Source organism: Catharus ustulatus, chromosome 3, assembly GCF_009819885.2.
Source record: "Catharus ustulatus isolate bCatUst1 chromosome 3, bCatUst1.pri.v2, whole genome shotgun sequence".
Taxonomy (NCBI): domain Eukaryota; kingdom Metazoa; phylum Chordata; class Aves; order Passeriformes; family Turdidae; genus Catharus; species Catharus ustulatus.
Window position 1 is genome coordinate 61,827,627 of NC_046223.1, and position 20,361 is coordinate 61,847,987.

The window sequence follows — 20,361 nt, forward strand, 5'->3', positions numbered from 1 at the left end:
GTTTTTCAACTTTGTGCTGATAGTTGGTTATTGGATGGAGAATGCGATCATGCAAAGATGGTCATGATTGTTGCAATAGGACTTCCTTACTTCAAAGACTCATCAGAAGACTATGAACCTACAAAAAGTGAATTAATATGTTTTACAGAAAATGTGTATTCTTCAATACTGATCAGGCCACCATTGACTTTTTTGATAATGTCCGTCATTTTCAGAATGAAGATGGACTAGAGACTATAATCTTGGAATGTCTCACTACAGTGCTTTTTCAGACTGAATCTGCTTGAAATGCCTTTCTACTTCCTATACTCAGTACATGATGAGTAATTTATTTTACTCTGCATAAAGCTCTGTCAAAGCTCTTTGTAGTAAATAAGGAGTGTATGGAGAGTGAATTTAGGTGATATTCTGCCTGAGTCTACGTACCACAAAATAAGTGGCCACTAAAACATGTCAGACAGCCCTTGCCCTTACTGAACTTACTGCCATTGCTTTAGTCATTTGTGGCCAAACCAGGATTTTTGTTGTTGTTGTTATTTTGTTTTTAACAAAAGCCCTTTGGTAGTACCTGATAGGAAAGTGAGGAGAAGGGGATGATGATAATATTTACAAGCCTAGACTTACAACACAATGAAAATTTAAGCTAAGAAACTGGCTGTACTTGTAATTATGAACAGCAGTGTGTTATTTATAATGACAAACAGATGGTTTCTTTACTGCTGTTAATTCCATTGTTTTAAGGCAATATTCATTTTTTTCCAGAAGTCCTAGTGATGTTAATTCCTTTTTCTTCACATCTTTGCCCATTGATGAAATCCTTTATATTTTCAGTATAGAAATGAAAGTTACAGAAGCATCCTTGGAAGCTGTTTTTTTGATCCAAAACGCTCTTTTGTAAGCAAACTAGACCTATTAAAACAGTGGATGCACTAATATGCAAGTAGCAGCCATACCTTTAAGGAAAAGTTACTGGTATTGGAACTTCTGCAGGTCTTCAGTCAAAATCTATTAGTTGTCCAAATATGCAGGCTAAAGGCTGTTTGGTTTGGTTTTAGTAAGTGACAGAAGATGGAGGATGTTCATACAAATCTTGATACATTTTCATCTTCTGTAGCAATTTGAATGCTATCTAGCCTAGAAGTTAGTGTCGCAAATTTGAAGTGGAAGAACTGGCCTGAAATTTTTTTGGATGCACTACACAAAATTCTTTTTAATACTGTATCATATGCACTACAAAAAATATGTTAAGGGGGTTTGATTTTCCATACAGCTTGAAGACCTACATTTTATACTGGAGAGAAACTCCAGTTATTGAATGAGGAATCATGATAGGATGGGGTTTTTTTTCCCTCTGGTCTATAGTATTTCAGTGTTGATAGGTATATTAAAAAAGTAACATGATTTTAAGGATTTGAAAATGACACTTGCCTACACCAATATACAAGTAATTAGCAGACTGTTAGTTGTGTTCTGTATCATTAGTCTATTGAAGTTTCCAGGTACTGGAATCTTACTTCAGGCACATTTAATCCTCCAGCTACATAAGTATCAAGTAATGAGACTTTTTTCTTTTCTGGCTTAATTCTAAATATATTTGTCTTTTATCAAGAATGGAAATCCTGTGTACAAAAATACTCATTAAATTTAAGATGCTTGTAAAACCTATTAGTCCATTTGAAAGTTGGAAATTACAAAACTCTTGAACCTGAGATTAACTCAGTTGAATAGAACCTGGTGCTAATAAACAAGCCAAGGTTGTGGGTTCCATCCCCTCTATGGACCATTCAGTTAAGAGCTGGACTTGTTGATCTTTGTGGGTCCCGTCCAGCTCTGAATATTCACTAATTTATTTTTCTCTTGTATGGCACAAACTGAAACACTAACAGATAAGTGTATTTGGACAAATACATTGATCTGAACACACAAAGGTGACACTTTCAGAAATGTGGTTCAACACATCAGTTTTCGTATTTACAACAATCTGTCTCAAATGTGAGCAACACCAGTACTCTGCACATTGGGCATGTATATACCACCTGTGACTGGGAAAGAATAAATAAGAATCCTGTAGTCTCTCCCAAGTCATGTTCTGCAGGTTGTCTCTTGCTATGCCACAGTCCTCATGCCCTCTGTGCCATCTCTTACTTGTACAGGTTGGCCTTTGGCTGGGCAATTATGTTGGATCTCAGCAATTACTGATGTTACTTCAGCTAATGAACATGATCCACAAATTACTGTCTCTGTTCTCAGGGCTACAAAGGTGACAAAAATCTTGTTTGCTTTCAGCCAGCCTGATCTCTTCAGGAAAATGAATTCTTGACTTTTTTTAACTCATGTACTTGGCTATCCACTGGCATGTGTTAAAACCTCTAATTACTTCTTTCAGGGACAGGTAGGTAATTACATTTCTGTCACTATATTTTTGAAAATTGGTACATCTCAAGTGGATTCAGGCTTTTGAAAAACTGAGAATCACAGCTAGAATATTGTGATGGTATAGGCCATAGCAACTGACCTTGAAATAGTCAAATCTCAGACTACACCAAGGGTGTGTTGTGGCACCCTTATACAAAACTCAATTTGAGAATTTATCTGTTTAAATCAAAGGTAATATTATGTCAATTAAATATTTTTCTAGCCTGCAGCATGATTAGTATTTTTACTGCAAAAAATACTTTCACGTCACATATTCTGTGTTCTTTATCTTGTAAGAAATGGAGAGAGTTCAGATGTTCTGAGGATAGAATAGGCTGGGGTACTAAAAGAAGTTTTAATTAATCAGGAAAGCTTGCATTTTAGGTGCACAACTCTGGCTGTCTGATTTTAATGCTAACAAATATATGGGTATGCTCAGGCATCAAAATATGCAGCTTCTTTATGCAGGTTCACTTTATTTTATATGCATCTATTTTATATATATTTAGCTATGTATCTGTAAGAGTTATCGCTAATTTTGATCTTAGCTGATTACACTAGAGGGTAATCACAAGGGTTTTCTTGCAAAAACTGACGTACAAGAGATCATGGGAAAAAGCCTTTACTGGAAAAATTACCCTGATTTTTCCCAGTTTAAATGGGATGAATCATGTTAGTTGTATGCTGCTAGCTGATTGGTTATATTGCATTCTTTTTCTTTAACAATGTGCCTAAAGTTGCCACAGAAGCATTTTTGATGTAACAAGCTGGCTAGAAAAATTTTTGACATTTCTGTAGCCCGTACTACTGAACATCAAAACAGAGAGCCTTATCAGAAACAGAATGCTAAATACATTTTTAAATCAGCTTTGGGGTTATTTTCTTTTGTCTTGGCTACGAACTCTATAAATAGCAATAATGTGCATTATTATGTGAGGACAACTATGGTTATATGCCTCGTTTGTGCAGCTATAAAAAGTATGCTTTAGTGAAAAGTAGACTGTCCCCATTGTAGTAAACTTGCTAGTCTATATTTTAGGGGATAAATATGCTTTCAGTAATCAGGTAAAATACATGGTCACCAGCTGTCCAGAAAATATTTATTATGAAATCAACTTGAATATTTTTCAATAAATTAGCCATTTAAGCAGTGTGAGTAGAGACATTAATTTTTCACAAAGACTGCATACTCAGAGGATTTATGCATTTTTTATGGAGAATACAGCTTTTTCAAGTTTTTTTTTTCTTCAAATCACACCTAAATCTCCTGACTGCTTTCTGAAAGTTATCTGTAGAAATGCTGATGAGAAAGAGCAACAGTTGAACAAGAATTCATATATGACTAGTTTAACTGCAATTTTAGACCAGGAAAAACTTGAAGACTGATCTAGTACTGGTGTGGAAGGACACGTCCTTCATCCATTTTGCCACAGCTCTGTTAATGTGGCAGCTCTCCTTGAATGCTTTTTGTGTAGATATTTTGGCCCTATTGCTCATTGTCATCACCTTGGTTTACCCAACATCAGCATCTTTTCATTAAATTATGCTGGTTCCCTGGAGATGATGGAAGTAGGTTAATTTATTCCATCTTTGACTGTTTTGTTATGCTGTATGTATTCATTACTGTTAGACTTGTTTTTTCCACGGTATTTTTGTCTTAATTTTGTTTTGCACTGCATTGCAGTAGATGATGCAGTGATAAATGAGGCCTCATTCAAGGGTCCTGTCTTATTTTATACAAAATTGTACAAAAACTTAACTGGAAATGTTAAGATACACTAAACCCCTGAACTCTCAAAAAGAAACTGTGGCTTAGCTGCCAGCTCTAGAATGAAGTTCATACTTCAACAAAAATTGAAGTGCTTCAGTGAATAGCCATGTCTGAAAAAGCAAAATAATTTTTTAAATGTTGGAAGACATTAGAAATTCTGACATACCTCTTTTAGCAAATATGGAATTTCAGAACAGTTTGGGGTTTTTTTTAAGAAATAAATAACATCAGCACTTTTTTCTAGCATTGTGTTGGAAGTGGCATTTCAGTCTTTTTTTGTTGCTGTAGAAAGACACATTTTTCAAAGCACAATTTATCTGTGTAACACAGATTTCTAAAATAATTTGCTGTCCAAAATTCTAACATTCTGAAAATGTATTTTAATTATTGATATGTGACTTAGCTTTCAAATCTTAAAAATTCGTTTAAAAACACAGCTATGACTAAAGGCAACATTTTATGCTTTTTCAAATTAGTAATCTGGTTTTAAGCATGCTTTTGCTTAAAAAAAGCATCTGTTATTAACAATTTTAACACTGCTATTGTAGTTGTTTAACGGGGTGTTTATCAGAAAAATATTTTAAGTAGGAATGACTACTAGTTTGTCTTCCATGCATTCTCAATGGATAATTTATTATCTTTCTGTTATATACAACAACACAGAGCTCATTTTGGTATCTCATGTTCATACTTACTGTACAGTCTCTCAAATTAAGTTTAGACAGAAGGAGACTGTTAGCCTTGAAGGAGTTGGAAATAAACACAAATTCAATGCAAATGCCTTTAAACACACAATATCTTAAAAGCGTTAATATATCATGATCGTTTTCAAATTAAAAATGTCTTCTGATACTTGTGTAACTTACTGCAGAATTTTATTTTAAAATATTTCTTAACATGCTAATCTTTTATTATATCTGTAGGTTCTCTACCTGCTAGTGAAAATAATCTGTGCTTCGTAACAATGTACAATAAAAAACAGAAAAAAACTTCCTTCCAGATTTCAGTGATTAAGATTTATTCTCCTTTCCAACATTTTTCAGTAAAGTTTTTTCTTTGCTTACTTGGATTTATTTGAGATTAACAATCAGATATTTCCGGTGTTTAGGTTTACCTTGGATATTCACCTTTAATGTGAAGTTTTATCCTCCCGATCCATCACAGTTGACTGAAGACATCACTAGGTATGCACAGGTCCTAATTTTAAACTTTAAATTACTGTTAGTCTAATTTGCAAGCCACATAGAATTTCATCTTCAGTTTCTGGGTACTGTACACTGTAGATATTCTCAAATACATCAACTGCTTTTTGGAACAAGGTTGAAAAGGTAAAATGAAAACTTCTAGAAGAAACCTGAACATGAAGAATTTAATGATAAAAGTGGGGATTTAGGCAGCATGAAGGTGTGAGTGATAGTATGTAAAAGAAGCTGGTGGTTTATTGTCAGGCTGATGCTTTGTTATGAAACAAATGAGGGCACAGGGGTCTTGAGCAAAGCTCAAGGGATCCAAGATACTTCAGTAATTATCTAGACGAGATGGATAAAAATATGGGTTTATACATATGCTTTAAATAAAACCATAAAACATAATAAAATCTGAAAATAACTATCTTCCAAACTTCTCAGATAGAAAATACTTGGAATGCAGTGGATACTAAGCACCTAAAAACAGCATTGCAAGGCTGATGACTGGGGATAGAGTGCAGGGAACTGATTCATTTTTCTCACATGTTCCAGGAAACCTAAATACTTTGGTTTGGAGTTAGCTGGCTCTGATGAGGCAGGATATATGTTACATTGGATCAGTCTTCTGCACAAAATAGGATAACTGTGCAAGTGTGCAGCTAATATATTGCTGCAGATAGTGATTTGTAGCATCACAGAAGTTATTTAGTACAGAGTGTATTTGCAAGAAGTCATGTGTGTTTTCTTTGAAAGTTTTCCATTATTTGATTGGTTTTTCAATTGTATGTTCAACTCATAACCATTTTTGGGTTATATTTTCAATCTAAGTTTCACTAGTAAGACTTTTATTTTCACTTCCATTTAAAAGAAAAAATCTGCTAAGGTAGGATAGCTGCTGATGTTTAACTTGTTACATTTGGTAGAAGGCTGTATATAGTACCTGAAAGATTGAATTCTAATACATGCATGGTTAAAGAAAGGTAATTATGGTTTCAGTACTAAACTGCATTTCTTTTGTATGTTACATGACCTGATTAGCTTGTGAACTGCAAAGGATAAAAAAATTTTAAGTTACAAAACCAAAGGGAAATGTCAAAGAAATGCATAGCTTAATTTTTTAAACCATAGATACCTACAGGCTACAATGTGAACTGAATGAGTTCCTAAGTCAACTTTTGTTTAAAACCAGCTTTTTAGTCATTTATATTTGAAAACAGAATTTTTCCTGCTTTTCACATTTTTTATGTAAGTAATATTGACTCTTAAAAATCAAGTGAAATTTACTGTGTGGTAATAAGGCTTAAATAATATAAGGTCATTATTAATGCCCTTGCTTACTTTAAAGCGTGCTTGCCCGATTACATTCGTCTTGATGAATTCTACCGTATTTCTCATCATCTGCCATAGGTAACCCTTTCTTCGTTCTTCTTTTCTTTCTCTTTGGTTGTTTTTTTCTCGTTTGTCTTGCAGGTATTTCTTGTGCCTACAGCTTCGTCAGGATATTGCATCTGGTCGCCTGCCGTGTTCTTTTGTGACTCACGCCCTCCTTGGTTCATATACCCTGCAGGCTGAGCTGGGTGATCATGACCCAGAAGAGCACCGCAGTGATTATATCAGTGAATTCCAGTTTGCACCCAATCAGACACAAGAAATGGAAGAGAAAGTGGCTGAGCTACACAAGACACACAGGTATGTCAGATACAGTGGGATTAAAAGAAGTCATCCGTGCTTTGTCACATTTATGTCAGTTCTCCTAAGAGTACAGTAAATTCACGAATACAAGCCGCACTGAGTATAAGCCGCATCTCTGGGTGTTGGCAAATATTTTGTTTTTTGTCCATAAATAAACCGCACCCGAGTATAAGCCGCTCTGTCATTCGTAGCAAGGACCCACGTGCAACAAAGTTGCCAAACAGTAACAGAACCGCGGCATGGCGGGGTGTTTACTGGCTCGGCTTGGGCTGTGCAGGCTTGGCCCGCTCGGGGCTGCCGACAGGGCCAGGTGGCCCAGCCCGGCGCTGCCAGTCTGCGGGGCCGCTGGGGGCCAGCCGCCGCTGCCACTGGGCTTGGTCACCACGGCCCGGCGCTGCCCCATGGTGACAGGCAGGGACGGAGACCCCCTCGCTCCTGCGGCGGCGGGCAGGGACGGAGCCCCCCGCCGCCTGCCCGAGCCGTGGCAATGGTGGTGCAGGTCCCCCGCCGCCTGCCCGAGCCGCGGCAATGGTGGCGCGGGGCCCCCTCATCTCTCCCCCGGGCTGCGGCAGAGGAGGGAAGGAGAGAGCTCTCCCTCCTCCCTCCCCGCCCCCTGTGCTGCCTGCAGGGTGCCAGACTCCACCCGCGGTGCAACAGAGTAACAACTTGTAACAATCGCGAAATGCCGGCTTTGCAGCTGCTCGGCTCGGCACTCTGACTGGCACTTCTGAGGTTGTAAATGTCAGAAAATTATTCACATATTAGCCGCTCCTGAGTATTAGCCGCATTTCCGGTTTAGGAGCAAAATCTTAGTCAAATTGGTGCGGCTTGTATTCGTGAAATTACTGTACATGTAAAACTGCTGAGGTAAACTTATTGTCACTTCAAAAATTGTTTGTTATGTAACTAAAAGCTCTTACTTTGGTGTGTTTAGAAAGCTGAGTTTGAAAATAGTAGTGGCACTAAGGTCTTGGTAACGGACTTATGGAAAAAAGTATTTTTATATTAATTAGATTGAAATAGCTTGAAAGAGTGAAGGTGGAAATCTGTACTCAAGTAAAATAATATGCTCTGAAAGAACACTTCTCCTGTAGAGCAGAAGTGCTATTGGTACATTATAAACTGCGGTTTTGTATCAGTCTGAATTCCAGGATTCCACTCAGTTTTGACTCTCGGTTTATTGCTAATAAACTCAAGGCTTATTCAATGGTTTTAGGGGCTTGACTCCAGCACAGGCGGATTCCCAGTTCCTAGAAAATGCTAAGAGACTCTCCATGTATGGAGTGGATTTACATCATGCCAAGGTATTGGAGATTGGGTTTATTTGGTTTTGTTTTAGGTTAGATGTGCTAAGTATGAAAGAAAATATTGTATATATAGATTATATTTTTAAAGTCATAGCTTAATTTTGGCTGTAAGCATTTATCTCTTTGTTAAAATAATGACTCAATTTATAGCTCTAACATCAGTAGAATTTATATATAAGTTTGTTTAGTGGACAGACATGTGCAGCATGGAAATAATATTTCACTTATAAGAGCAGATAAATACATTTAAAATGTCATATTATCTATGCCAAGGAGATGGGGGGGGTCAATAAAGTAAAGCCTAAAGGAACATGTAATTGTTTTCATAGTACCATGAGAGTTAAAAATATGGCGGAGGTCCTGGGGGAGGATTTTAGTGCTTTTTCTACTTCCCAGAGTTAGTGAAATAAAATGTTCATTTCAAGTGGGATTTTTTTTTTTCAGTTAAAACCCCAAAAGACAAACTAATAACCTCCTCCCACTCCCTCCCATTAATCCAGAATCTCAAATCATTAGGAAATTTGAGGTATTTTAAGCATATCAGTCTTGTATTTAAAAAAGAAAGCCAAGCCGTTTGAGTACTGGAGAAACATTGTTAAATTTTGTTTTGTTAGTTCTACCAGTGAAGCAATTCCGTAATGATAGTGTTGGCATTTGATGTAACTGATCTGCTGTTGGGGAGGACATGAGATTCTGCTGTATTGTGTAGTGTATCAGTAAGTGATTAGGTTTGTAGCCTGTAAAACTTGCATCAAATGCTGTCAGTGAGAGAGAAACCTATCCATTACCTCCTCTATCTTTGCTGGAATAGTACGTGACTGTAAAAGATCACCTTGATCACCAGCTTATTCAGACTTTCACTGACTGCTTTAAGTGGGACAGGCCTGGTTTTCATTTTTCTTCTTTTAATATTTGTTGAAATTATTGCTAGCACACACACTGGCTGTACCTTTCATGCTTTTAAGTTGTTAACTTAGACCCTATTACCAGAATATTCAAGAATTTCCCAGAACTATGGCATATGAATGCCAAAGCCATTACTTAGAGTCCAAAGTGTTTCCTATAAAATGAATATATTTGGCTATTACTGATTCAAGAATCTCATTGTAAGAGTCAGGTTTGAATATGAGACATGTCCCAGTCACAATATTCTGTCAAGGTATGTCAGCAATAATTACTTGTTTGGAATGTTACTGAAGTGATTTTTATGAAATTGTCTCATGCCTGGTAGGATTCTGAAGGTGTGGATATCATGCTGGGTGTATGTGCTAATGGTCTGCTGATTTACAAAGACAGACTTCGGATCAACCGCTTCGCTTGGCCAAAAATTCTGAAGATTTCCTACAAGCGAAGTAATTTCTACATCAAAGTCAGGCCAGCAGAAGTAAGTAGCACCTTTCAGTCTTTCCTTTGTGAGATTGTTTCTGTCCAGCAATAAGAAAACATCCTCATTTTGTCCACAGTTGTCCTCCTAAGTTTATGATATATTCAAGCAATACTTATGAACTTTTTTCTCTTCAGATTCTAATGATTGTGGGAAACACTCGTCTTGATTAGTAAAGGCAAACCAAGAAGAAAACCTATTTTCTTTTTTTGCTTTTAATAGAAACTGTCTGTTTTTTGGGGTTTTTTTTAAATGCAAAAAGCTAGTTGCATTGACCATATTCTAATTGTGCAAACTTGCAGTCCCAGGGGACAGCCAGCTGCTCTTCCTCTTCGAGTATAATTGTTCACTAAGTGTCAGCACATTGAATTTGTGGCTGTAACCAAAGGCTTGAGTTGTCCTGAGGAATATTATAACTTTGTTAGCTTCTGTGGAAGTAGTGGATTCAGCTTTCTCTTCAGTTACTGCTACAAGTTTGTGAGTTACTGAAGGGGGTGTGTGCGTGTTTACATTTTGAACCCTTTGTAACAGGAAATTTAGCAAAACCCCAAAAATGTCAAATACTGTAATGCTTTTTTAGATTATAGTGTAAACTGTTTAAGGTGGCTTTTACTGTGTGAATAAATAAAATAAAAGAGACATCTAAACATGAATTTTGCAAAATGAGCATTGTAAATATGTACATTTTCTAATGTAAATGTATTGTTCTTTCATTTACTGATGCTGTGCATAGATGAAGTATTTTTGCTAAGAAAGTATTATATAGTGATGGATTTCAGACCCTTATTAAATCCAAACAAAGTGCAAAGCAGTACAATTGCTTCATGCAATTTTTCCATCATGACATAGTCCACCAAGTATAATTCTTTTAAAAGGCTGAAAATTCTGATATTTTTTAAAATTTTTGAAAAAATTGTATGAAGTCTTATGCCAGGAGTATTACAGTTTGATACAGTAATAGAACTATCTGAACTCTACCTATTAATTAATAGCCAGCTTAAGAAATGGGTTAATTTATTTGTGGATTCTTTCCAGCTGGAACAGTTTGAGAGCACTATTGGGTTCAAACTGCCAAACCATCGGGCTGCTAAAAGGTTATGGAAGGTTTGTGTGGAGCACCATACTTTCTTCAGGTAAATGATAATTCTCTCCTTCCCCCACTTTGCAAGGTATTACCTGCTCATGTCTTTCTTTTAAAGGATAGGAGGAAAGTATCACCCTTTTTTGACCCTTGGAGTATCACTTCTTAGACAGAAGATACCCTGACAATAATTGACCCCAAATTACCAATTCCTAAAATCTCAAGTACAATTAACTACTTTATCAAAACTTTCAGAGTAGTAAGAGGATGGAACACTGGAGGTATACAAGAATTGTCTGACCTCCATCCTGTGCCACGTGCTCTGGAATGTTTGAACAGGGAGGCTGGACCACTGTGGTCCCTTTCCACCTGACACATTCTGTGGTTTGTGGTAAGATTTCCTCAGACTGACTTTTCAGAATGACCATCTAGAAAGCCCTTGTACATCATCACAAGAAGCTCTTAAGGCTTGACTGTAATCTTCATTCAATTAATGTGAACATTCTGCTGAGTGTAAATGCTTCTAACTGAGTTTTTCCTTATTTATGAACTAGGATGAGCTCACAGTCATTCTTCAAAGAACAGAGAATCATTTTAAACAGACTATTTGTTTATGTAATAATCCATAGCATCCTCAGTATTTTTTTTCTCCAGCAACTGAGGAACACAGAATTCTGAATTGGTCATTGAAACTATGATCTATTTGTAAATGAGCACCTTAACAAGAGCCACAGTGTTGTTCCTCTGTCTACTTCCTCCACTGAAAAAGATTTTGATATAGTTTGATTTTTGTAGCAACACACATTCCATGAGAGTGTGTATGTGCCCTCTGCAACCTAGGAGTCACAGATTTAGGTTGATTCTCCTATGAATTGGATAGGCATTGAGTCTGAGTTTTTTCTTCAAAGCACAGTACCTAGGGAGTGTAAATGGTAAGCTTTCTCATTCAGTAGCCTGTTTACTTAAAAAAAAACCAGTTGTGTTTTAAAGTAGATGAAGTCCTGTTGCTGAATATACTTGCTAGACAGAACTTCAGAGAACTTGGGGACCAGAAAGCCTAAGCAGACTGGAACTGTCTCATTGGATGGTTTTCAGTATTCAGATTTTCATTGACTGTAGCATGTTCTTGAATGCAAAGGTAGAACTTATGCTGAGATTGCCAAATCTCAGCGTAAATCAGTCTCCAAATGCTTAATTTCAAAGCACTTCTTTTTAAAATCCTGATCAGAGATTTTTTTTTGTGTTGATAGAGTTCATTTATTAAACAGTCCAGCATTCTATTCTTTTTCAAAAATTTGAAGTCTGCTTTGGTTGGTGATTCTTTTACCACAAATAGCATGCATGCAGTTCTGTCTACAGTGAAAAGTTTATTAATACTCTTTAAATAACTCATGAAGTGATTTGCTCTGTTGGTAAGATGTATTTCCTAGTATTATGGTAATAACATAGACCTGAATAAGGAAAAAGCAAATCTTATGGAAGTCAAAAATCCTAAACTGACAACTACCATTTGCAAGTCTGAAAGCTTTTGGGAGCATTAATAGGTATGAAATAATCTTACTACACAAATTCTGACATAATAAAAATAATTGGATTTTATTCCAATCAGAAGTGGCTTTTCCTAACCAGGAAGGACATTATAACAGGAATTATGTAACAAATACTTGAACGTTTTGTAAATCCATATACTCCACTGATGTCGTCAGAGAGAAAATCCTCAGAACCACTCATCCTGATTTAAAAACAGTAAAATAAAGCCAGCTCTATTTTCCTTCAAAGATAAAAAGCAGAGAGCAATTGCTACACTCCAAGAGACTGCAGCTCGTTCAGAGCATGTGTAAAGCTTGTGTATGGTGCTGCTGTAAATTGTATACAGTTTAAATGCATATTTTTAGCTTCCAAATCTCTTAGCATGCTCTATATAACATGGTAAGATTCCTTGTGTTCTCTAATGTAATGTTTTGGTTTGTCTCAAATAATCGCATTAAGATCCATTTCTTATAATGTATAGGAAATTCACCTATATGTATATGAAGTTATTTATAAAAATTGTCATGAACTGTATTGAAAATGGCTACCAATTTCAATTGTATTCACTTGTTATCAGCTCAAGCTTAGAGGATTCCAGTAGCGTTTTCAAAGAGCAGCAATCTACTTTTAAAATACAGTCAAACCATATATCTACATAAAAATTTTGAGGTAAGCTTAGTTGGCAACTCTGGATCTTAACCAGTGTCTGCAGAAGCATGCTTATATTTCCACTTTATGATGTTTTATTTCATATTTTCATTATCTTTTTCAGCATCTCTTCAGAATATCTTAAAGTGATAAAACCATAGTTTTCAGTTACTTTACGTAATTAAACCTTTAGTACAAAAAGCCATTCAAATGGCCTTAATCAGGAAGTAATTAGTTCTCTTGTTTTTTCCACATTAAAAGATTAGAAGTTTATCTCAGCAGGGTGGAAGATAAAAATGGCAGTTAATGCTGCAGCCTTGCCAAGACTGGAAAATCAAGAACTGAAAGAACCTTGGAAAAACCCTTTTAGCCTTCCTCCTCTTAGTACATAATGCACTCCCTCTTGGAAATAATGGGGAGAAAGACTGTTTTATAGAAGCAATGAAAGTGAAACCTGAAGTTCATAAGTAGCCTTAGTACAGAAGGGTGGATTAGTTTGTCTTGAATTGTTTTCTTTATAAATATTGGAAGAGATTAACATTCAGGTGCATGCGTGTGCATTTTAGGCATGGGGAATTGTATGCTGCTGGCTAGTACCCCAGTAAACATCCCATCTTAGGGAAAAAGGGGGAAAATGTTTTTAAGATTTAGGTTTATTTCTCATTTCCTACTCTAATTTGATTGATAAGAAATTAAATTAATTTGTTCCCAAGTCTAGTCTATTTTGTTCATTAAGGTAATTGGTGAATGATGTCTCCCTGTCCTTTTCTCACCCATAAACTACTTGTTACATCTATGTCTCTATTTTGTCCAGCTGAGAAAGGGGAGTGTCTTTGGTGGAGCCCTGATATCCAGCCAGGGTCAGCTCACCACACTAGTTCACTGTTCTGTTTGCTAGGTATCTGAAAATTCTTCAGTTTTGCTGAAGCATATTTAGAATGACTGTTACAGTCTTCAGAACCCAGTTCTGGATACTGTCTTAACATATGTAGGATCAGATTCCACTGACACAGATATTTCTGTGCAAATGCTTCAGAAGAGGAGAACAAAGTCAGCACAGTTTGAACTCCTGCTTGCCCATCTGTGCCATCCTCAGTACAAATGGCATGTGAACTGCTGGTTCTGCTTGAAAGAAGTTGATGTTTAGTGAGTTGCTCATTCTTTGCAAATTCTCAAATCAAGAAACTTTATCTGGAATAATCGGATAGTTTTATACAGAGAGAGAGAGTATGCCATGATGGGTTGAGCATGTATTTGCCGCATTACAGTGATCCAGGAAACAACTTTAAACGCCTCTCCAGAGAAGGACTGGAAAGAGTTTTTGCAGTGATGACTGCCTTATCAGCAAGGATGACAGTGGACCCTCAATGTTGCAACAAAGTGCAAGCAGTAGGGGTTAGATGAGTATGAACTCGAAGTCCTTGTACGAAGGAAATTTAGGGATGTAGAGAGAACCTGTCTTCGGACTCACATGATGGCAGTACAAAATCACAGAATCAACTAGGTTGAAAAAGACGGAGATCATCAGGTCCAACCTATGACCTTATCAACTAAACCATGGCACTAGGTGCCACATCCTGGGTAGCCAATTCTGGACTTTCTGACAAGGACTCCCAACACTTAGGGTACAAACACACATACCCAGCATTAACAGTACATGTAACTCTCTTTTTCATCCTTTTCACAATATGCTTCTTCCCCCTACTCCTTATATCCAACAAACATCAACCTATATAATTTTATACATGACATTGTAAAGAAATTAGAGTCTGAATATAAACTGTTAAACTTGTTGCTGTTGGGTAACAACTCTCCACTTGATACTCCCTTCTAAACAGCTTTGAGATACCATTCCCTAACCTTGAGGAAGAGCAGCTGCTCTATTGGTACCTCAGAATATAGGAAAGGCAGTGGAAGTGGAATGTATAGCTTTTACTATTAAGTAACATTCTAAGGAGAGATCTGAGAGGTATTCTATGTGACCTATAATGGCTTCAGCTTTCTACAAAAAATTAAAATTTAACCAAGATAGCACCAAAAGATAGGAGTCCCTGATGCTTAGTCATACTGTGGAAAAATGTGATGGTTATCAGCATCACTTGGACTCCAACTGCAAACAATAAATAACATGCATTGTTTTAAAGGTCTTTGAAGAGCTTACAGTAGATCCTTTCTTGGAGAGCACAAATTATGCACTGTGGACTGTGGTTGAAGTACAATAAAGTTTTACATTACCTCATTGAATACTTAAATTAAAGCCTTTTATAATGACTTTGCTCATATTTCCCTTTTAGACTTGTATCACCAGAACAGCCTCCAAAAGCAAAGTTCCTGACCTTGGGCTCCAAGTTCCGCTACAGTGGCCGTACACAGGCACAGACACGACAGGCCAGCAACCTCATAGACAGACCAGCTCCGTACTTCGAACGCACTTCCAGCAAACGTGTTTCCAGAAGCCTTGATGGAGGTGTGAAATTCCACTTTTTTTTCAGTGTGGTGATTACATTATATGTTGTCACTCTGACCTGACCAATATTCAAAAGTGTTAACATTACAGATGGCCAGAAGGTCATTTGACAATTTCAATTTCTAACGTTACTTCAGGTACTTGTTAGTGTTAGGTGACCTAAACATTAAGTTAAATCACTGCCTAAATGGTATGGCACTGCTGTGAATATATGGAGTTCTCTATATTGGGTATGTAGCATCTGTGTACACTACTCATACCTTTTTTAAGGCATAGGCACACACTAGGCTCTTAATAAAATTGTTTGGTCTTTGGCATCTTCTGGGTTGGCCTGAGGGTCTCTAAAGAGAAAAGGCTGAGCGAGTTGTTCCTTAGAGTTTTCCTTCATTTTGTTCAGTATATTGCTATTCTAGTATATTTATTCAGTACTTCAGTGTTTAGTTAAAATATTTTACATTGACTTTGAATAGCTAAAGGGTTTTTTTGTCATTACTTGTATTTGGTCTTTTTGAGCAGAAATACCTTCTGGTTTCCTTTATTGGAAACAGGCATTCTTTCCAAAGTCAGGTATAGCAGCAGTTTGTGTGAGAGATGTAGAAGCACATGTATTACTCAAAATCATTTCTGTAATAATATATAATTGAAAAACACTTCAGCAATATAACATGAAGCTTGACTCAGATTCGGGCATGCACAAACAGCATCCACTGGAATAAAAGTGAACCACGACAGTGATGTGAGTTTAGCTACAATTGAACTGTCAACTTTATCTTATTTTCTTAAATTTTTTTTTTACTTAGAAGAGATTTACTTCTGCAAATATTCATTCTCTGTAATATGAAAAATGAATAAACTATGACACTTTCTTGGGAAACATACCAAGTCTTACCTTCTGAGAACTGAAGTGAAAATAAGAGGCAAAAGTGCTTGTACAAGTATACCATGGGATGACTTCTTGTGGCAACCAAAAAACCCATCACGACATCAGTGTTACTGAGTCTGGTTTTGTTCCTCTTCTTCTTCTGGCTAGAAACAACTTGAATTCTTCACAGGTCTCAATGGTTTTATAATCAAGCCTCTCTGGCATCCCTTGTGCATCATCTCCAGAATTTAGGCATGTAGGCATATGTATTCAGGCCCTATCTTTCATTCTTACAGAAGCATCAGGGTCAAAATTTTGAGCATGATGAGATTGTTCTGAATGCAGCTTTGCACAAAAGGATCTTCTGTGGAACAGGTTGAACACAAGTCAACATGAGAGTGCCCTTAGAGCAAAGAATGCAAACTGTATCCCAGGCTATATTAGCAAAAGTGTAACAGCCACATCAGAAGACATTATTGTTCCTCTCTATTCAAGACTTTCTGACACCATGCCTGAAATAATGTTTCAGCTTTTCCAAATTAACCAAAATTATTTTGTTCTCCAATAGCTCCCATGGGTGTTTCTGACCAAAGTCTTCTAAGAGACTTCTCTGCTGCTGGAGGGCGGGCTGCTGGGGATAAAATCATTGATCTTGAAGCTACCGGTCAGGACAAGTTAAAAGAAGGTGGCAGAGAAGAAGATGAAAGTCCACTCAAAACTCCACAATTAGAATTGACTCAGGATGGAAAGGTATGTCTGACTTTCACACCAAAATTATTTATTCATGGGATGTGTGTGTCCATGTGTGGTTATTTAGTGTCTATCAGTTCTGAGTGTCATACAGAACACTATATTAAAATATTAAAGGCAAATTGTCAAGTGCTTTCTGTGTGTTTAACTTAATGTAAGTGTATGTAAGCAAAAGAGAATACAAACTTCTAAATGGCACTGTCCTAGTTTCTTTTGTTGCTATAAATCTAATTTAAATGCTCAATAAGTTTGCATGAGTTCTTGAAAAAAAAGTTTCAATGGGTAAATAGTGTTTTATTCACTTCCTTAATTTTTTTAGACTTGAGTAAAAATGTTAATATACCATGGTTGTGTGCACTATACAAAGTTGGGTGTATTATGATTGAGTTCAATTACCATATGTAACAATTTTATCTGCAGAATTATTTAATCCTTTAAAAACTTGTATGTTAACTAAGGTATAGATTTCTGTAAAAAGTTAAGTACTGTCATCTGTTCCTGTTGCAAATGTTTGCTTGTCTTGTTTGTTTGAGCTACTGGGGGAATAGTTAAAAAAATTAAATTTATATTTTGTATTATTTGATGTAAAAATTTCCTCTCAAAGTTGCAGGTAAAACCTGCTGCTCTTTTTGGCTTGGAGATAATTTCTATTTCAGCAATTCTCCAGAACTAAGTTTAATATTTAAATAGTAATTTTGTCCTGAAACATTTTTTGCAAATTAGCTACCCATTTTATTCTTCGTGAGACTGCTGAGTTTCTCTGTGCAGTTCATATGTTCCCACTGCATTCAAGTGTAGGAAGAGAACAAATACCACAGCTGCAATTTTTTAATTTGCTGGCAAGTTGAAATAGTTTTGAAAAAAATGAGAAAAAAGGCACACATTGTTTCTTTATGGGAGAAAAATGGTAAAATAAATTGCTATGTTTTGCCTTTGGGCTTGGTAAAATGGTGATTCTCCCTTGTTTTCAAAGTGGCGTATCTTTCAATAATTTTAAGCAAAACAGTGGTGGAATGGAAGGCAGTATTTCAGGAAGTTGTTCCAGGAAGCTGTTCAGTACAGTTTTGCTACATATGCTTATTCTGTGAACAGCTTTTTTTCTCTCCCCTAGTGCAGATACTTCTTTTCCTTTCTGGTTTTCTTTAAGTCTTAGAGAAAACAGTTATAAACCCAAGAAGTGCCAGCTTGTCTTTCGTGTACTGCACTGTCCTCTGACCTTTCTGCCAAAGCTTTGAATGTCTGTCTGCTTCCATCTGTTTAAAGTGACTACTGCAGTTCAAAAGTGCACAGTTCTTTACAGCCTGAGAACAAAACATTTGTAATGGGTTCCTTTCATAATCCACAGAAGTAAACAAGTTGGCTGCTTGTAAAACACACTGAGATTTTTATTTCTATTGCATTAGTAAAGCTATCCATTCTTCTGTGTATAAGTTTTCACTAACTAATAATTTCTCTTTTTTCCCCTCTTCATGTGCCTTCAAACTTGCATTTTTCTTGTGATTTCATTTTCCACTGTGCACAGAATTTTTTTCTTCAGCTCACTCACATACACCCGTCATCACTGCCCATCCATTCTGTGTCATCCCATCTCACAAACTTGTCTCCCGTCCCTGAGATTGACATGCTCTCAGATATTTCAGAGGAAGATCCCTTTGAAGAGCCCTCCCTTACCATTCCAGACATTTCAGAGTGCAATTCCATGGAACAAACATCAGATCATAATAAAACCAGAACAACTTCACCTATTAATACCTTTGAATCTGTGAGACCCCTAGCTAGTCGAGGCTCCCCTGCTGTTGAGGGAAGAATCCATACAAATGACTACAAAAGCACTGAGTTGTGCGTCTCATTCAGCTTCTTCAGATGCCTTTCTTTTAGTTTCCGTTCGCTGCTTGATGAGGATGGCTATATTACTTTTCCTAGCCTTCCTGATGTTTGCATTTCTTTCCTCCCTCCTGGCCTTCAGCACTATATTCCTATTACCTCTCCTTCCTTCATCCCCTCTTTTCTCCTTGTCTTTGTCCTGCTTCTGTCTGCCTTCCAGTCTATTCCTTTTTCACTCACATTTTCCCTTCCTCTCGCTCTGTCCCTCTGCTACCTGGAGCCAAAGGTGACTTCCTTTAGTAGCTCTAATGGCAATGACCTGAATGACAAAGCAGAGGAAGAGGAGGTGTGTAATTTTGCTGCTTAAATGTTGACACTTGCATATTGCATTTATTCTGGTTCTCACGAGGCTTGCTCAGTTTTGCACACTTCCTAGTTTAGAGGTGTGTCTGTGTACCTGCCTGTAAATACATATATAAATATACAAATGCACGTGGGTATATCTGTATCTTTTTAGCATTACTCATTTGTGAAAAATTGCTGTTGTGGGATTTTTAGTCAGTAGATAGCTCATGATTTTTTTGCCTAATATCCTACAGCATGTATTACGTCACTGAAAGCCACAGATACTGAGCTGCAGGTGGACTTGCACTGTAGTTCAAAATGTTAACGAGCACATAAATCTGAATAAAGAAAGTGCTCTGTGTAACAATAGATATGTTATTTGATACTATTTGAAAGTTCTAGTTGCACTGCCAGTTGGTTTTAAAACTCCTGTCTCCTGCATGCATTGACTGGAATGCACATCTCTGAATTTCTGTTTAGATCTGAAAAATGAAATTCTTAAAAACTGAATTCAGAATATTGTGAATACTTTAAAATCAGTGTTTTCTTATCCAAGATTTCAGATATTTCAACTATACAAGGGTGTGTGCAAAGCTGAGTCTGTCCAAGGCACTTTTCCATTTTTTACATGCTTAGATTAATCTCTATCAGCCGTTGAGACTGATTTCATTCATTAGCTGGGATTGCAGTTTATGTCAGACCGTGTCACTGAAGTCTGAGCATTCTTTGGAATACACTGCTAAAATGTACAGAAGCCTCAGTCACACCAGTTGCTCTGATCATCTGGAGTGGCTGATAAACTGCCTCCTTTCCTTATGTCTGCTGCACATGTCACAGCAATACCACCAGAAAAAGGTCTTCTATTTTAATCCTCAAATAAAACATTAAACCAATTATTATAAAATCAAAATGGAGGACTATCTGTTTAATGTTATATTTAACAAAGTTTGCTGAACCAGTGTACATATTAAAGACATGCTAAGTATGTTACAATGTCATTATAATACCAGTCTAAGTATAAAATAATGAAAAGCATGACTTTAAGATTTTCTCAATTTTTCTGTAGCCTAATTCCATCAATAATCTGTAGCATAGTTA

General features: G+C 36.7%; 1 protein-coding gene across 19 annotated transcripts in view; it reads left to right on the forward strand.

Moving 5' to 3' along the window:
• Positions 1-20,361, forward strand: part of EPB41L2 (erythrocyte membrane protein band 4.1 like 2) — a 105,873-nt gene that overhangs the window by 67,672 nt on the left and 17,840 nt on the right. For 11 of the 19 annotated variants that reach the window (XM_033056748.2, XM_033056755.2, XM_033056752.2 and 8 more), the window contains exons 7-14: positions 5,295-5,370; positions 6,844-7,062; positions 8,282-8,369; positions 9,604-9,756; positions 10,792-10,889; positions 15,310-15,482; positions 16,913-17,094; positions 18,617-19,264. In XM_033056748.2, coding sequence (XP_032912639.1) covers positions 5,295-5,370; positions 6,844-7,062; positions 8,282-8,369; positions 9,604-9,756; positions 10,792-10,889; positions 15,310-15,482; positions 16,913-17,094; positions 18,617-19,264 — 1,637 coding nt within the window. The remainder of the gene's footprint in view (positions 1-5,294; positions 5,371-6,843; positions 7,063-8,281; positions 8,370-9,603; positions 9,757-10,791; positions 10,890-15,309; positions 15,483-16,912; positions 17,095-18,616; positions 19,265-20,361) is intronic. The other 8 variants (XM_033056756.2, XM_033056759.2, XM_033056761.2 and 5 more) reach the window with 1 other exon arrangement.